At 35.2% G+C, this 19,113-nt stretch overlaps 2 protein-coding genes across 2 annotated transcripts in view; both read left to right on the top strand.

Annotated features, from left to right (window-relative positions):
- LOC123002982 (uncharacterized) overlaps nt 1–19,113 on the top strand; it is a 38,460-nt gene that overhangs the window by 14,937 nt on the left and 4,410 nt on the right. The window lies entirely within an intron of this gene.
- Nucleotides 5,377–7,450, top strand: S-Lap4 (Sperm-Leucylaminopeptidase 4). Its single transcript, XM_017146951.3, has one exon. It carries the CDS (start codon nt 5,680–5,682, stop codon nt 7,246–7,248), a length of 1,569 nt encoding a protein of 522 aa, XP_017002440.1. The 5' UTR covers nt 5,377–5,679; the 3' UTR covers nt 7,249–7,450.

The following is a 19,113-nucleotide window of genomic DNA, read 5'->3' as shown; positions in this document are numbered from 1 at the left end:
TGATTTGAAATCAAATCAATTCAAATCAAATCAATGATTCAATGATTTCAAATCATGATTCAAATCAAATCAATTCAATGATTTTAAATCATGAATCAAATCAAATTCAAATGATTTGAAATCAAATCAATTCAAATCACAAAATTCAATACTCAGGGAGCGTTAATTGTTCGAGCTGGCAACAGTGGCTATTTTCGTATAAAAATAACTTTTAAACGTGACTTTTTACAGTAATGTGTTATATACCAAAATTTAAGGAATCTCAAGGGCTACACAGTTTAAGGTTTTAAAGAAAATCGTTAGAGCCGTTTTTGAGAAAAATAAAAAAAGCTAAAAAAAAAAGGTTTAAAAAATTGTCTTTTGTTCATATTTTTTTAACTATTACATTTACACAAATTGCATATAGAAGGCGTTTATAGCATTTCAAAATACCTTTCAAACGAGATGCAGCACAAGTCTGTAGCTTTAGTAGTATAGAAGTTACGGCTTTCCAAATTTTAGCTATTTATAGCTGTTTTCCCGCTAAACTAGCGAGTTTTTCCAAAAGTGGTAGAAGAAAAGTTTTTTATATCGATGTGATGAACGTCATATCAAATTTTCAAAACTTAAAAAATCATTTGATTTTATTTCAAATCATTTGAATTGATTTGATTTGAATCATGATTTGATTGATTTGATTTGATTTGAATCATGATTTGAAATCAAATGAATCATGATTTGAAATCAAATCAATTCAAATCAAATCAAATCAATGATTTCAAATCATGATTCAAATCAAATCAAATTTGATTTTATTTCAAATCATTTGAATTGATTTGATTTGATTTGAATCATGATTTGAAATCAAATGAATCATGATTTGAAATCAAATGATTTGAAATCAAATCAATGATTCAATGATTTCAAATCATAATTCAAATCAAATCAAATTTGATTTCAAATCATGATTCAAATTAATTTCAAATTTCATATCATGATTCAAATAAAATCAAATTCAAATCATGATTCAAATCAATTGAATTTGATTTGAATTGATTTGATTTCAAATCATTTGATTTATTTGAATCATGATTCAAATCATTTGATTTTATTTCAAATCATTTGAATTTGATTTGAATCATGATTTGAAATCAAATGAATCAATCAAATCATGATTCATTTGATTTCAAATCATGATTCAAATAAAATCAAATTCAAATCATGATTCAAATCAATTGAATTTGATTTGAATTGATTTGATTTCAAATCATTTGATTGATTCATTTGATTTCAAATCATGATTCATGATTTTGAATCATGATTTGAAATTTGAATCATGATTCAAATCATTTGATTTTATTTCAAATCATTTGATTTGATTTGATTTGATTCATGATTCAATGATTTCAAATCATGATTCAAATCATGATTCAAATTAATTGAATTGATTTGATTTCAAATCATTTGATTGATTTGAATCATGATTCAAATCATTTGATTTTATTTCAAATCATTTAAATTGATTGGATTTGATTTGAATCATGATTTGAAATCAAATGAATCATGATTTGAAATCAAATGATTTGAAATCAAATCAATGATTCAATGATTTCAAATCATAATTCAAATCAAATCAAATTTGATTTCAAATCATGATTCAAATAAAATCAAATTCAAATCATGATTCAAATCAATTGATTTTGATTTGAATTGATTTGATTTCAAATCATTTGATTGATTTGAATCATGATTCAAATCATTTGATTTTATTTCAAATCATTTGAATTTGATTTGAATCATGAGATTCATTTGATTTCAAATCATGATTCAAATCAAATCAATTCAATGATTTTAAATCATGAATCAAATCAAATTCAAATGATTTGAAATCAAATCAATTCAAATCAAATTCAAATGATTTGAAATCAAATCAATTCAAATCAAATTCAATTGATTTGAATCATGATTTGAATTTGATTTTATTTGAATCATGATTTGAAATCAAATGAATCATGATTTGAAATCAAATCAATGATTCAATGATTTCAAATCATAATTCAAATCAAATCAAATTTGATTTCAAATCATGATTCAAATTAATTGAATTGAATCATGATTCAAATCAAATCAAATCAATTCAAATGATTTGAAATAAAATCAAATGATTTGAATCATGATTCAAATCAATCAAATGATGATTTCAAATCATGATTCAAATCAAATCAAATCAATTCAAATGATTTGAAATAAAATCAAATGATTTGAATCATGATTCAAATCAATCAAATTCATGATTCAAATCAATTGAATTTGATTTGAGATGATTTGATTTCAAATCATTTGATTGATTTGATTTTATTTCAAATCATTTGAATTGATTTGAATCATGAATCATGATTTGAAATCATGACACGCTGCAATAGAAAATGCCTGTGAAGGGAAAAAGGCTGGAATAGTTTGCTAGGGCGGGCCGAATGAGAAAATATTAGAAAGTCTATTTAATGAAGAGTGTAATAATTTTTCGTCACAAATGTTGATATCAGAACTTTTGTATGTTGAAGGTGCGATCGTCACTAGTTTTTTACCTCGTTAAGAGGTGTTTTTATTTGATATCAGAAGTTTTTGTTTGTTTACATTTGCTTTCATAGGAGCTAATATATACATTTAAATTAAAATTGGTCAATCATAATTTGTAAGCCATTGTATTTAAACAAATTAAGTTAAAAAGGCGTTTAAGTATTTCAAAATACCTTTTAAACGAGGTATAGCACATGTCGGTACCTTTAGTAGTGTAGAACTTACAAACTAACGAAATTTAGCTATTTTTAGCTTTTTCCCGCTAAAGTAGCGGCTTTTTCCAAAAGTCGTAGAACAAAAGATTCCTATATGGAAGTCTTAAGTGCAAATTTACTGATTCCATGACCCTAAAATACAGTTCGGATACCCTCACACAAAATTCAATACCCAGGAAGCTTTAGTTGTTCGAGCTGGCAAAAGTGGCTATTTTCGTATAAAAATAACTTTTAAACGTGACTTTTTACAGTAATGTGTTATATACCAAAATTTAAGGAATCTCAAGGGCTATACAGTTTAAAGTTTTCAAGAAAATCGTTAGAGCCGTTTTTGAGAAAAATAAAAAAAAGCTAAAAAAAAAATTTAAAAAAAATTGTCTTTTGTTCATATCTTTTTAATTATTACATTTACACAAATTGCATATAGAAGGCGTTTATAGCTTTTAAAAATACCTTTCAAACAAGATGCAGCACAAGTCTGTAGCTTTAGTAGTATAGAAGTTACGGTTTTCCGAATTTTAGCTATTTATAGCTGTTTTCCCGCTAAACTAGCGAGTTTTTCCAAAAGTGGTAGAACAAAAGTTTTTTATATCGATGGGATGAACGTCATATTAAATTTTCAAAACTTAAGAAACATGTTTTGGACAAACTGACAAACTGACAAACTGACAAACTGACAAACTGACAAACTGACAAACAGAATTAAATTTTCATTTTGGGAAGAAGAAGGAAATCTTATTTTGGCTATAACTTTTGAACGGAGCGTCTGATTTTGACAAATGACCCCTCATTCGACGGGTATTTTCAAAAGGAATACAACTAAAACATTGCGAGGGGAAATTTATCCCCACCGGCCCCAACAGCTCCAAATTTCGAAATTTTCATTTTTTCACTTTCACCGCTCTCTCTCCCAAGCCAATTGATTTTCTTAAAGTCCTTTAAGTTATTGCAATACCTTTCGATTGGTGTATTACTCATTACGATCGGACTATCACAGCAGATTTTCAATTTTGCGGCTATATAATAGTAGTCGCCTTCGCACACTCTCCTGGTGCGCTTCGTCACTACATGGACTGCCGTCCATAGTGATAGTATTCATCGTTTCCAAAATGTAAGATTCAAACTGTTGCAATTATTTTGAAAAGCTAAGAAAATCAATATTATCGGAAAAAAAAATCATGTCCCTTACATATTTTTAAAAACTAATGGTTTTTAGAGATAAGTTTTACTCATCTGTATTTCATTCTATTTTTTTATTCTAATATTTAAGATATATTTTTTTCAGTGCCATCATCTAGAAGGCCATGTATCTTCTGCTGTCTCATTTTCAATGTGTGCTTGGCAAAACTTTAAATGTGGCGGTAATGAAATTGTTGGCACCAAATGTTGTCAACACTAATACTAAAATACCTCCTATATATATGTGGATACACATACGGGTTTCACATACGGACCCACACTCAGACAGACATCATCAACACCATTTTATGACATGGTTCCGGCAAAGCGGCATCCTGCAGATTCCCAAAGCCGAAAAGTTCTTCAAAACGCTAGCCCAGCTGAAACAACAAATATTCGGGCAACTTTAAGGGGAAACTGTGTTGGGCTTAGAGAGATCCATAATGTAAGATTCATTTTGTTGTTTTGGGTTACTGTTATGTGAATCGCTTAAGATTCCAAGGAGGCGTCAGAAATGCTTTAAAAAAATTAGATTTTCTATTCGATTATAGGAAAAGTTTTTGGGGGATTTGTTGGCTCTTAAACATCCTACAAGGATTGTTTGTTTTTAAAGATTTAAAATGTAAACAATCTTCTGAAGCCCATTTAAATCCACATTTTTCCATTCCAACGGCTAAACGTTTATAACTTTTTTGTAACTATTGATTTCACTCAGTCATTTGCCATTTTAAATGGAGCACATTATTCAGTACTTGTCAAAAAGAGTTATGGAATTGCAGTGAGAATGTGTGACAATTTACTAGTTTCATTAAAAATTACCGAGTTTATTATTTTAGCACCTGTTGGGAATTGCGAATCGAATGGTATGTGATTTTATTCAGTTAATCATGTAGAAAATCAGGGCAGTCCATTTGTATTAATTAACGAGCGGGTTAAGTTTCGCGTTTAATTAGCTGCTTAACTCATTTTGGACTCCATTAGTTTCACCTTAAATTATGCAATGTGGTCGAGCACAATTCAGGGAACAGCCGTCAGATTGATTCAGGCTCCTAACTTGCATAACAAGTGGATGATTAACATAATGGGACTAAATGAATACTCAGCGAAGGGAGTGAATCCTTTTCAGCAGATAAAGTTAAAGGTAAAAGTATGCTTAAGAAGTGAGAATAAGAAATATATTCTGATGGAAATTAATTTAATTGGGACTTAAAAAAATATAAAATAATATTTATGATAAAAATAATTTATCCCCCGAAAACTATCTTATGAAATAATATATAAACATCTTTAGAAAATGTTTATTTTAATAACATTTTAAAAACCCATTAAATAAACAAATAATGATCAATGAAGCAACCCTTGAAACGAACTTCCGATAGTTCATATTTTTTAGGCGTATGGATCTTGAATATAACCTCAGTTTACCCCTTGCTTCGAGAGTGTCGTGTGCCTAGTCTGGTTTTTTTTGGAAAATATAGAAAAAAACATTAATTTTTTTCATCAAAATTATTTGTCGTGTTTCGTGTCTTGTGTTTCATGTTCGTGAATTTAGTTGTAGGATAGCTAGGATTTAAGCGCGACAAATTCCCGAATACACACCGATTGACGAAAGACATTCTCAAGTAGTAATAACTTTTTTGGAGGACACGAAATTTGCAGTCGTAACTAAATTTGGTCCGAGCAGGCAATTATAATATTTATATAAAGATATAAAAAAGCTACACCCACTATGAACAAAATGCGAAATGTTTTGAAGTCGGTGGTCCAACGGCGACTGCCGCAGGTGAATCAAATTCGCAATGCCTGCGGCGGTGAATCGAAGACCTCGAAGGGTCTGGTGGTTGGTGTTTACCAGAAGGAGGGCGACAATGATCCAAAACTAACGCCCGCCGGCGAAAAGGTCAACGATCGTCTGCACGGCAAGCTGCAAGAGCTGATTTGTGAGACCAAGATCACGGGTCGCTTGGGCAGGGGCAAGGTCTTCAACAACATAGATCCCGAATTTCGCAGTCTGGCCGTGGTGGGCGTGGGTCTCGAGGGCATTGGCTTCAACGAACTGGAGATGCTCGATGAGGGTATGGAAAATGTTCGCGTGGCCGCCGGAATTGGAGCCCGTTCTCTGCAGGCGATTGGCGTTACGGAGGTCTTTGTCGATGGCATGGATTATGCCGAACAGGCAGCCGAGGGAGCTGTGCTAGCCATTTGGCGGTATTGTGACATGAACTCGAAGAGGAAACCCCCACATATCCCCAAGCTGGAGCTTTTTGAATCACCTGACTACGACAGTTGGACCCGGGGCGTTTTCAAGGCGGAGGCTCAAAATTTGGCCCGCAGGATGTGCGATACGCCCGCCTGCTGTATGACGCCCACTCTGTTTGCCCAGGCCACCGTGGATGCTTTGTGCCCCTGCGGCATCACCGTGGAAATCCGCACCATGGAGTGGATCGAACAGCAGCGCCTGCACTCCTTCCTCATGATCGCCAAGGGCAGCTGCGAGCCACCCGTTCTCATGGAGATCACCTACTGCGGAACCAATCCAGAGGATAAGCCCATTCTGTTCCTGGGCAAGGGCATTACCTTCAATTCGGGCGCCATAAATCTGAGGGATTGCAAGGGAATGGACGAATACAGGGCTTGTATGTCTGGAGCGGCTTCTTGTGTGGCCATGATGCGATGTTGTGCGGCCTTGTCGTTGCCGATTAACGTATGTTGCATCATCCCGTTGTGTGAAAATATGCCCTCGGGAATGGCCTGCAAGCCGGGCGATGTCGTGACCCTAATGAATCACAAATCCCTGGCTGTACGAGATCTGGACAAGGCTGGAGTGGTCGTGATGGCGGATCCCATGCTCTATGGACAGAGCACCTACAAACCGCGACTCGTCGTCGATGTGGCCACTCTGGGGTCGGGTGTGAAAAAGGCTTTCGGCGGCGGAGCCACCGGGATATTCTCAAATTCCCATTACATCTGGAAGCAGTTCCAATCCGCTGGAGCTCTCACCGGCGATCGCGTGTGGCGTCTGCCGCTGTGGAACTATTACAAGAAACAGATCACCGACGAGATGGGCTACGACATCAGCAACAATGGCCGAGGATTGGCCAGTTCCTGTTTGGCGGCCGCCGTTCTCCACGAACTGGTTCCCTGCGTGGATTGGGCCCATTTGGACACCAGGGGCACCGGGCTGCTGACCAAGTTCGGACTGGTACCCTATCTCACCGCCAAATACATGACTGGCAGGCCCACCCGCACTCTGGTTCAGTTCCTCTATCAAATGGCCTGTCCCGCCAATCAGAAATGAAGGAAGATCTAATAAGCAGTCGGTGGAATCCGACCTGAAATAATTAGAATGCAGTTCTTGACATTGCGGAGCAGTGTCAGTTCAACAGAACATTTTGTAAGCCGTCTTGTGGAGTGATTAGTATTTCTGTGAAGTGTTCAAAGTTGTACAAATTTGTTGTGAAATATGTTTAAAACAAATATAAAAAACAAGCTTTTAAAAATGGTAATTGATTTATCAACCTGGGGAGTACCTAAAACCAAATTATGTAAATCCACCCGGGGGCGCCAAAAATAATTTTAATCCAATTCTTCTTTGATTAAAGTCTGAAAGCCACACCTGCTCCTTTGGTTACATTAAAGGGCCACAAAATACAGGTAATGGCCATCCTAGCACACGTTTCCCTTCCAATTAGACAAACAAATTTTCCCAATTTTCACACATTTGACACGTTTCAGCCATTTCGAAGGAGAGGCCTTCAACACACCTCGACGAGGGTCTTGGGGGTTTAAGAGCATCCTTGGCTGGCAAAAGGATATTTGCATTTCCATATGAGCTCGCCACCTCGCCCTTAGCCGTGTCTTTGTTGATGAAATTGCTCCAGGATATTACTTTGAATTATCATAAATAACCGAGCAAGGCAATGGCAACGGCGATATGTGTGCCAGCTCGTGTGTATCCTGCGGTTAGAAGATCAGGTGGTCCTTGCAACATACTCAAGGGTTGGATATTAAACCAGGCTATTTTCTTGTTGCCTACACTTAAAAATATATTTTTGCGATTCTATAAAACATTTTTAGAATAATTCTAAATTGCTGTTTTATTTTGCTATCATAGTTTATCACTGTAGTTAATTTTTTTAAAAATTTTTAAATAAAATAATTTTTTTGTTAAATTAACCCACACATTTTAAGAGCCGTTTGTTGGGTCTTTTTTCCGAGTGCAGATTTATGATAACCAATAAAGTAGACACAAAATGTTCAGCAGGTAATCGGGTTGCCTTCTTCAAAATGCTTCCCTTACAATTTAAAAGCCACAAGCCACGGATAAGTTTTCAAGTTGCCGAAAAGTTTATTGAAAGCTTCTCACTTTTTCTTACTGGCAAATGGATTGCGGCAATCGGTTAATGTGCGTTTCGGATTGCCAATTAAAAGTATTTGTACTCGTCTAAGTATTAAAATGAAGCAACGCGGAAGTTCCGTCTTCCTTTCTCTCGGCTTATGCCGATTTTCCATTGATTGGCATTTAAAATTTCATTAAAATACTTTTCCGTTTACACAAGCATTTTTTCGGGCAAAAAGCGAACGACACTCTCCTCGAGATGGTATTTTATTTTATGTAAGTTCGCATTTTTTCAAGCGAACGGATATTAACCATTTTCGTCATTATCCAGTGGGCAGCAGTTACTGCCTTCACACGTGACCGTCGGACATTTATCTACTGATATTCGATATTATGGAAAAGCCTTGGTCTTTGGTCCTTGGTCCTTCGTCCTTTGCTGTGGGCCACACGTCCAGGCCACAACGTTTTCAATTTATTTCGCTTTCCATGTGCGGGCGTGTTGGCAGCCATTAAATATATTGGATTGTACGTAAACCGAATTAAATTCGCATTTCTCCGGCAAAAGTGCCAAGAGTACAACGCAAAAATTAACATAATTTACTTCACTCTTTTACGGCCTCACTGGTTAAGTCAAGAATAATTTGTTTGTCAACAAAGGGCCAAATTCAATTACAGTCTCCCAACGACAAAGCCTCTTTCGAACTTGAGCCACAAAAGCCAAGCGAGCACAATGGGCTTAGGATATTTCCCCTCCATCATCATCATATGTGTGAGTGGCCCGGAAAAATGTGGAAAAGCGAGTGGAAGAAGAGGTAGTCTAGTCAGGGTTATAAGGCTACAAAAGCGGGTTATGTGTGTATAGCATGTAACTTTTTAATTTGATTTGCTCTTGCCCACACTTTTTTCACAGCTTTTTAATTTCTTACTTTTCTCCTTTTAATTACGCAAGGGAAAAGTTTTTCACATCTGCCGCCGCCGGTCTTGGAAAATTCATATCTGCACTTTGATAACTTGATCAAAGTTTTCGAGTTGGTTTCACTTCACTTCACTGGCAGATTGATTGCAATTATTTTATGCATGTGCCTTGTGCCATTGCGTTTGCCACAAAAGAAAATTGAATCATAGACTTTTCTTGGCGTTAAAAAAATGTAGCCCAGTAGTTGGCTGGAAAAGTTAATTTTTTCTCACCGAAATAATCCCTTCAGTACCACTAAATTTTATATTCTATATCAAATTTTAAGGTAAAAAGGACAAGAAAGAAAATTAAGAATTTACATAAACAAATAATACAAACAAAAACTCGAAGCTAAGGAAATACCATTATTCCACGTTTTCCAGTTTTATAGAAATACTTTAAAAATTGAAGTATGTCTGTCGTTTATTAAAAATTCGTATCGAAAGTAGAAATTCGTTCTCGCCCCTTGTTGGTCTGGTCGCTTGGTCAGTAGTCACCGCTCCTTTGGATGTTCTTCAAAAGGTCTACGTTCTTTCGAATCCCAAACTGGGTGAATCGGAGGGCCCAGGAACTGTTGCTGTTACTCCCAGCTGCTACGGCGGCTACTACAGCTGGCTGAATTCGGCTTAGATTTTCCTTGCTGGCTTCCTGACGAACCATTTGCATGGCGGCGGAATTGCGTAACCGATTTGTCATATGCGGCAAAACAAACAGAAGATTTCGATACATTTTTGGTTTTCAAAAAGGTTTTTTCTGAAATAATATAATTTAAATTTGGATTTTGGTTGTTTTTTTGTTGTGACTCGTGCTTAAAAATGATTTCAACTGAAATATTGTTTTTACGGGGCTGACATCTGAATGAATTTTCGGTTTTTCAGTTTCCATGATAGTCTGATGCTAAAGACTTGTACTTTATGTTATTTCAAGATAAATTGAGGTAAGCTTAAATAGAAATGCTCAATAAATTGTTAAAGAAATTTCAATAAAATTATGTAATTGCTTACAGTTTTTTTTTTTAGTTTATGCATAAGTTTTTTTGAAACGTTAATAAAAAATTAATAATTTGTCTCTTTATCCTTTTAGCCAAGCAATGGCTTTCATTAAATACAATTCTGAATCACTATTTAATAAAACCATATTAAGTCATTAAAATCCCTTTTCCCTGTGTATTTCTGCATGTCGATAAGCAAAGTGTCAACTTGCATCCGGTTGACTGCTTTTGACGTTGGCCAAACTTAGTTTGCTGCCAATAAATCAAATTCCCAATCACATCAAGCTGAGAGCATCGAGCCAATTTTTACTTTGCCACTTCCCAGCCTCACGCCGACCCCCCCGTATCCGCCCCCAACATTCTGAAGGCCATTAATCAATCAAATAGAGAGATAGAGAGAGGCCAACACTCAAAACCAAAAGGGCACAAACTGAGAATATGGATGGATTTCGAACCCACACATGCATTTGACAGAGTTTAGGGGTTTCGGTTAATATCGGACTTAATTAAAGTGCACTTTATTAACTCCAACTAGCTTCCATCGAAATCGAGATACCATTCAGGGAGCTTGCTTGTGGCTAACCGGAGGAAGCATCTGGCTAAACATGCCGGGGAACTCAGACGCAAATACCCATCAAACGTTGCCAAGTCAGGCGACGTCACATTGCCAGTGGCAATAATCGCAATTTAATATTCATGACGTTCTCACAGTCAATGTATTTGGGGAAAATTTCCACCACGAGTTGCAACTGTCGACGGAGCTCAATGTCCTCCGGACACTTCAACATGAGTCATTTTTTATTCACTTTACTTTTATGTTTTTTCCCAGGCGACAAATTCTAAATCGCAGAAGTCTCCCAAATTGGTGATAAGAATATGGAACTCTGAGTTCTAAAAATATATATTTTTGATTGAATGAATTTTATAGTTTTATCCCTGCTTTGAAATATGAGTCAAAAAGGTCTTTCAAAATTTGTTGTAACAAAATGTTGGTAATCTTATTTGAATCCAATTCTTCAATTATAGTCCTAATTATTTGTGTGTCGCCTGTGCAGCCATCATGTTTTGGATCTACTGCTAGTGTTAGCTTCGTTGTCGTACATTCAATAAGCAAAGAACCCAATTTACCCCGCTTCTTCTTTTACCCAGGACCCCCGTTTTCCCCTCGAGTCAACGGGGGAGCAACAAAGCTGACACCCTTTGCTCATCTGTTATTTATCATACTGGGCCATATCCTTGCTCTTCCCTCGTAGTTTTCCCTTCCATGGATTCCCACAACGCGAGCTTTTCCTTCTGGCTCCTTTCACTTCCTCCCAGGCCTTTTGTATGTTTGTTGGGGTTTTGTGTAGAGAGAGAGTGGCATTCTTTTGGCTTTACATATATTTTTTCTCGAGCACTTCCGCTTTTTCCTTCAGCTTCTTCCCCTGGCCCTTCGACTTAGGCTAGTAGTTTTGCCTGCTGATTTTCCTTTAGCGATAAGCGAGGCGGGGCCATATAGTTTTTTCCCATGTTCTACTACTCTATTCTTTATACACAAAAACAAAAAATGGGTAAAATAATATTAAGTAAGAAAAATAGAATTATATGTAGGAAAAGGGCAAGCTAAACCACCATTGAATTTAAAAAAAATTAAAAAAAACATGTGTACAAATTGTACCGTTTTATTTTAATTGTTTTTTTGAATTGTTGAATTTTAATTTTTATTCTTTGACTGAAATGCTTTTGTAAATACTTAAATGAAAGATGCCTTGTCAAATTAGTTTTGCCATTATTATAAGGGATTTAACCCAGCCAACGGTGCGAATACTTAATATTTCCCCGTGTATTTCGAGCAATTTTCGCTTCCATTTTGATGCAATTTTCTCCTTTACTTTTTCGAGCCTCCGGCTAAATTTATGACTACTGACGATTCAGAGGTCTGCGAGTTAGTTCCTCCCCTCTGTGGGTTTTTCCCTTGTTTTCCCGCCCCCGGGCATTATCAACGCATCAGCTGCTTATGCTGATTGGCGTATTAATAACAGGCCTGTTCCCTAACTGATTTCGGCGCCATATGCCCGGGAGGAATTGGGAAATAGTTTGTGGGGATAGAGATTCCATTGGTTTATCAATTCGTAGGTTTATGCCTTTTGAATTCATCATCGAAGTGGAAAGAATATTTCCTTTTGCTCGGACGATAAGCTGAGTGAAATCTCTGCGGGAATTTGCCTTCAACTTAATATTCGGTTGGGTTCCATTGTTTGCGTGCTTTGTGATAGATATTTAGGACAGATACAGGCAAGTGATTAATGATTCCGAGGAGAAATTCCCCCATTGTTGTTCGGAGGGCTCCATCTTTCAACACACAAAATGTGGTCCATAAACAATTTGGCTTATTGGCATAATAGCCCCTGGAAAAAGAGAAACTAGAAAAGGTTCGCTGCATAATGAGCAAACATCTGGCCTAGAATCAACATTTGCGCTGCCCCCTGAATAATTGCATAATTAATAATGAAAATTAAATGTAAATTTTAGGCAAGAAGATGAAGGTGACCGTTTGTCCTGGCAGAGACCTGGCAAATCTCCCTGCATAATTGAAGCCGCTCTCGAGGATGTTCCATTTTATGGCAGTTGGCAAAAATGTCCCATTCGTTTCCGCCGGATGCAACGCTGCTCCCGGCCGGACTTTTCCTTGGTCCAAGGACCAGACAGGAAGCCGTCGCACAAAAAGTTTCCAGTCATCCCGGCATGCTAAATTTGACAGGGAAAACTTGCCCCCTTCCCCGGTGGCCAAATTGAAAATGTCCACCCACTTCACGACCAACAATGGGCTATAAATTTGACTAGTTAGGGCCTGAAACTACCGAGAACTTAAGCCAAAGGAGCTCTCTATTTTTTGCATAATTGTCTCATACTTTCGTAGTTATCTATTTTCTTTACTACAAATAAATATGATTTGCTTTGCAAATATATAATTTGTGCATTACGTTATAAAGGGTGCCCCTGTTGTAGCAGGAATTAAGAAATAAATTAACTATATTAAACAAATTGAATTAAAAAATGCCTCCTAACCAGAAAACAAAAAAAAAAAAATTGTTGAAATTCTTTTTAAAAAAGTCTAAATTAACAAGTTTCTTTACTTCTTCAGAAAAATCACTTTTCTAGCTTTTTTAGCCAGTTTTTTTCGACCTATGGAAATGGCTTTAATAGAATTTACCCAAAATTTTTGTGATCAAAAGTCAATTGTAAACTTTTTCTTTCATTCAAAAATTATTATCAAGGATCACAAATTACAAATAAGAAATATGTATAATATCAAAATCAATTAACATACGATCTCTAATAAAAACTAAAGATTCAAACGGACTAAAAATGCATAGGTGCATTAAATCAGAATAATAATTAAATTCAGCTTTTTATAACTTTTCTGACTATAATTTTGTAAGGTTTTTTGTGACAATGGTAAATCTTAATAAACACGCAGAAGCTTCTACACATTTGTTTTCCGACCCTAAAGTTATCTTTCTGTCTCAGTGGTTTATTTTTCAAATTTTTCCTCAGTTTTCCATTGGCTTCATTTTGGCGATATGACGTGCACAGTACTTTTGTTCATCTTTCCATTACATTTTCCCCAGCCGCATTGCTGTTGTTGTCGCTGTGGAAATTAGCCGCATTTCAGTGTAAACAGAAACGTGAATTACCCCGAGGGAGAATTTCGTGGTGTTTACTATGGTGGGGTCGTTGTTTTTCTCGCCGTTGCTGCTGTGCCATGACACTTCAAAGTTGCGCCTTTCAGCCAGCCAGGATTTTCCACCACCTCTGGTTATCTATTGTCGGCCAGAGGAAAAGTCGTTAGCTTGATGTGCCTCATTATGTGTCAGAGGCAAAAAATATACATAGGACACCCTGTATACACCACCAGCTCGTTTCCTTTTGTTCCAGATGATCCAATTAAAATTTTGCGCCTGCGGCCAGCTGACATTGTCTAAAATTTGTTGCCAAATATTGTCTCTCTTTTCTGGCCGGCAGTAATATGAAACCAAATCTCTGCCCACAGAAAACAATAATTTGATTTCATATCTTTTGCTTGCTTTGTGTTATACCTCCTCTTTTCTTAGATATATATGCAAATATTTGTTTAGAAGCTAGGGAAACAAAAGTGAGACGATGGTTAGACCTAAAATAGTTTTTCTATGAATTCGCATATTTAAAATTGCAAGGCCTTTGGGGAAAACAAAGTAATTTCATTTAGGAAAGGCATTTAAGCAGAAGAAATTGTTTAACTGAGGGTGCAAATGAAAGCCAATTAAATGTGGATTTGATTTACTGCATTTGCTTGCCATTTATTAATAAAGAAAATATTTCACATTTTAAAATACCAAAATAAAATTCAATAACATGGGAAAAGCTTCTATTAAAAAAATGGCTTAAATTGAAAGTATTTAAAATTGTTGTAAATAATACTACACCCTTACCATTCAATTTTCCCGTTTTAACCCCTTTTTTTCTCCTTCAATTAGTCCCTACAATTTCAGGCATTTACAATTTTTCACAAATTAATTCAATTAAATCTAAAATGAAAGGCAAATGTCTGTGCAATTTAAAGACATATTTTTTGCCCGTCCGTGAAAATTCCTTTCTCCTTTTGAAGACTCATTTTGCGCTCCGCCATTTTCCTCTTGAGCGAAGGAAAAACGAAATATTCATAGCATATCCACTTAATCCTGCTAAAAAATTTCTTCATCAGCTTTCGTCCGCTCTTTTTCTCGTTTTTCTTTCTCTAATGATGAACTGCCGCAGCTGCAGCCAACTCAATTAAAAAGGAATTTCGAGTGGATTTTCCTATAATTATTCGTTATTCGCTGCGGTTTCGCGATTCTATAGCGATCGATTGCGGTTAAGAGTTTGTTGACTTTTCAATTTACAGCAGCAAAAAAATGAAAGCACATTTTTTTCTGACTTAATCATATGCAAACTTATGCATTGGACATTCGCCGGTATGTACATTTAAAGTTGCTTGTTTTTCCCACTCATGTTTGGCAAATTGTCATCACTCATGTCCTTGCTTTTTTTTGTATGGTGGCCTTTCATGTAAAAGTATATTTGCATATTTTCAAGGATTTTAAACTTGATAACACTCACACAGTTACAAAAATCCTTGAGCTTACGAGTGTATTTATGTGTGTGTTGCGTTACCAAAAAATATTTGTCACAGAACGCAGCTTGGACATTTTTAAGATGTTTTTTACACAAAATTGTGACATGTGTTGGTCCTCCGGTCGCCCCACTTTTCATCTCCCGAATTTCCATCCTTGGTTGTCCTTAAAATTTTTGTTGTCCCCATTTTCGTTGCTGCCGTCTGCTGTCCACCTTTTTTGGCATGTTTGACCAACCGCATGTTGTTTGCAGGACGACGGCTAAAAAGGTTTCTAGTAAAATATGTATTCAAGCCATCAGAGATTCCACAGAATGAAATTTAAATTTAAAAGCTTTAAAGCTAGGAATTCTAAAAAAAAAGATTGCCACTTTAATTGGATGAGTAAAATATCTGAAAGTGTGTTTCAGATGGATGACTAAAATATCTAGGATAAGAAATTAGCTTTGTATTGTTAGAACTTAATTTATAATTCGATAACAAAGAAAATGGTTTTGACATTTAATTGTGACCTTTCACAGCCATTCTTTATGTTTCGTTAGGCTCCGGAATATAAACGTAGAAAATTAATCAAATAATTCAACCCTTTCAAATAATGAAAGGTTCAAAACTCACAAGCGTAAAAATCAATTCAAATAATTGAAGGCTTCCCTTAATGGCACAACAAATAAATCTAGCAAAGTCATTTGTAATATTGTAATAAAAAGTATTTGCAAATTAAACAAACATTAAATTAATGAAAATGAAAGGGAAAAGGTTTCAAGAGTAATAATGAAAATGAAAAAGAAAACCAAAGTAAAATTCATTATACAAAAACCACAAAACCATTCACAAAATTGTACTTCCATTTTATTTTCTAAGCGCTAGAAAGTATGCTACAGCAACTCTTTTCAGTCCTTGTCAATCCTTTGACATCCTGGACAATATAAATCACCAACCGAATGGTGTCAGTGCAACAATCCACCGAACAAAGACTAATTGCTTGCACTACCACACCCCCACCCCCTCACCATCGCCCTTTGAATGCAGTTTTCCATCTCAATCAATGCAAAAAAAAAGGAAAGCTGGGAAAAACGGAAAAGAACGTTAATTGTTTCAATGTCAGGCAGCAGAGCACAGCAATTAATTGAAGGTCAAGCAATTGACATGAAAACAACACCAGCAACAACTGGCTGCAGGCAACAAACGATTTATGCGCCAAGCGATAAACCTCAAAAACCAACAAAAATACCAACAACACCGACGAACTACAGGTAGCAACTACAACAAACAAGCTCAGCAAAAGGACGTAAAAAATTAAGAAAAGGTTTTTAATACCCTTTTTAAAGGGTAGTTGAGAAAATGTAAAACAAACAACTATGGATAATATTTATTTTATTTTAAATTTATATAAATATTTTCTTTAACATTCTTCAAAAAATGTGTTATAAAATTATAATTACTAAATTAAAGTACACTTAGTTGCTCTTCTAATGAAAGCCGCATCTATAAATTTTAGTATTTTATAATTTAATAGGTAAATTCGAGCGATTGCGTACATTTTCTTATTTTTTGATAATATTTAATATTTAAATAATATTTTAAAAATATATATTTTTTTTAAGATCTGCTTCAAGAGTATTTCAAACTGGATTTAAAGTTCTTCATCTTTTTTATGTTTCAATCCTGCGCAGCAATTTGTAAATGTAAACAAAGCTAACGATAAAGCAAAGCAAAGAGCGGGTAGAGCGATTTTTCCTGGGCCAAAAGAGAGCGAAAAACTGTTATACGTTCGCCCAGCCGCAGAGGAAAACCGCTTTCCCTCAATTTAGTTCGCCCGCAGTCCTCGTCGGTGTGAGTAAGTGCAAGCGGAAAAACCCACCCACTTATTCGCAAAAATACCGCCTCTCTCTCAATTATAATGGTAAGACAAACCGAAGCGATTCTCGGCTTACCAACGCGTTTAATTTAATGCGCAAACAAATGTTTTTAATGGACAACGTTTCAGAACATAACAAAAAAAATAAAAATCGCGAACGTGTTTTCCTCTGCGTAAATATTTGCGGCTAAATTACCGAAATTCCCAAGCCAGGTGCCAAGAATTTGCCATGGAAATTACTTTAGTTTGACCATTTTCCCTTTTCCTTCACATTTCCAAATTAAAATATTTTCCCCAGGATAATTTTATTTTTTTATCTCTTTTGTTTGTTTGCTTTTCGATTTCCTCGTTTTGTGCCAGAGATAAACAACCGGAAAGAAATCCGAAAAACAAACCTCGCACAGAACCAATCAGCTGCAATTCCCATGGGTGAATACCTCCCCCTAATCAAGAAACGGAAAAATCAAACCAAGAACAATGAAGAAACAGAGGAAACCTGCAGCATCAGCTGCGTTAAAATAAAAGATTCATTCCGTTTATAGCCAAATGTGAAGCAAGCAAAAATAAACGGAAAAAATGTCACAAATTGGATTGGGAATATTTAACGAAAAAAATAGATGGAAATTCCTATGGTCTAAATAAAGAAAGTTTTATTGCGAATAAACTGATCGAATGATTGGCAAAATCTTATATTTGGAAATATTTTAGGAAAAATAGATGGAAATCCTGATGGTCTAAATTAAGAAAGTTTTATTGTGGATAATTTTATCGAATGATAGAAAAACTCTTATATATTTTTGATTTTAGTTTCTTTCTATTATTATTTTGATTTTCATTTATTTAAGACAACATATAATATTTTTGCTATTTTAAAGCATTTTTTCTTTTTGTAAACATTATTCTATTAATGCAAAAAATATAATAAAATTGAACAATCATCATTCAATTATTGTGTATGTTAAAGCCAAGTATTTCGATTTAAAATAAAGGTACCCATGCAACCTTTGTATCATTTATGGTGTCATAAAATGTCAAAAATTTTCTCCAATTTCCATACTAAATTGTCGTATTTTCCTATTTAATTTCACACATCCCATATGAACACACAATTTCCCGCATTAAATCACTCATAAAACTCCGTGTGGGGGCACCAAAAAGCGAGCTACCATTTTTCACTTCAATGCCAAAGGTTGAGCAAACATTAAACAACGTAAGACGAGCAACAATTTCTCAGCATCACAGGGCAGAATTGTCATAAAGTGAGTAAAGCTGCTTGGCAGGGGGTTTTCTCTTCATTGGGGTGACTCGGTTTCTTGTCAAATGACCCAGCGGGCTCACCCTAAACACGAGTGTTAGCCAACTTTCCCCGAATTTGGTCCCCTTCTCCATGGTTTTTAAACAATTTTGCTGCGTAAATTTACGAGCTCCGCAGTCGCCATATTAAAAAGCATAAAGCAAACAACCAAACCCCAGAATAAAAGAAAAACAAAACATAAACTTGTTGCCAAAAATGCTTTTGTTAAGTGTTACAGTAGTAACTGGTTTCCTAGAACTCGTTAAAGTAATTATTTTTTTTATTTTTAATGACTTTTAAAATTTTTTAAATGCCTGATTGTAATATTTATGAATCCCAATATATATGTTTACTTTTTACTTAAATGAGAAATAAATGGAAATAAATATTCATCGTAAAATTTTTTTTAATTATGTAGAGACTCGTTTTTTGTTTGTTTTTGCTAAAATTGTCCAGACCATTTTAATATGCACACAATTATTACAGCGAACTTAATTAAAGTCAATTAATTTCATTTATTTATAATGTAAAATAGGTATTACACCAAGCATATTATTTAATATTTATTAATTCTCTTTAAATTTCACATAGTCAC

The sequence above is a fragment of the Drosophila takahashii genome, chromosome 3L (genome assembly GCF_030179915.1).
Source record: "Drosophila takahashii strain IR98-3 E-12201 chromosome 3L, DtakHiC1v2, whole genome shotgun sequence".
In the NCBI taxonomy this organism is placed as follows: domain Eukaryota; kingdom Metazoa; phylum Arthropoda; class Insecta; order Diptera; family Drosophilidae; genus Drosophila; species Drosophila takahashii.
Note: the sequence above shows the minus strand (reverse complement) of the source record. Positions and strands in the feature narration are given on the sequence as shown.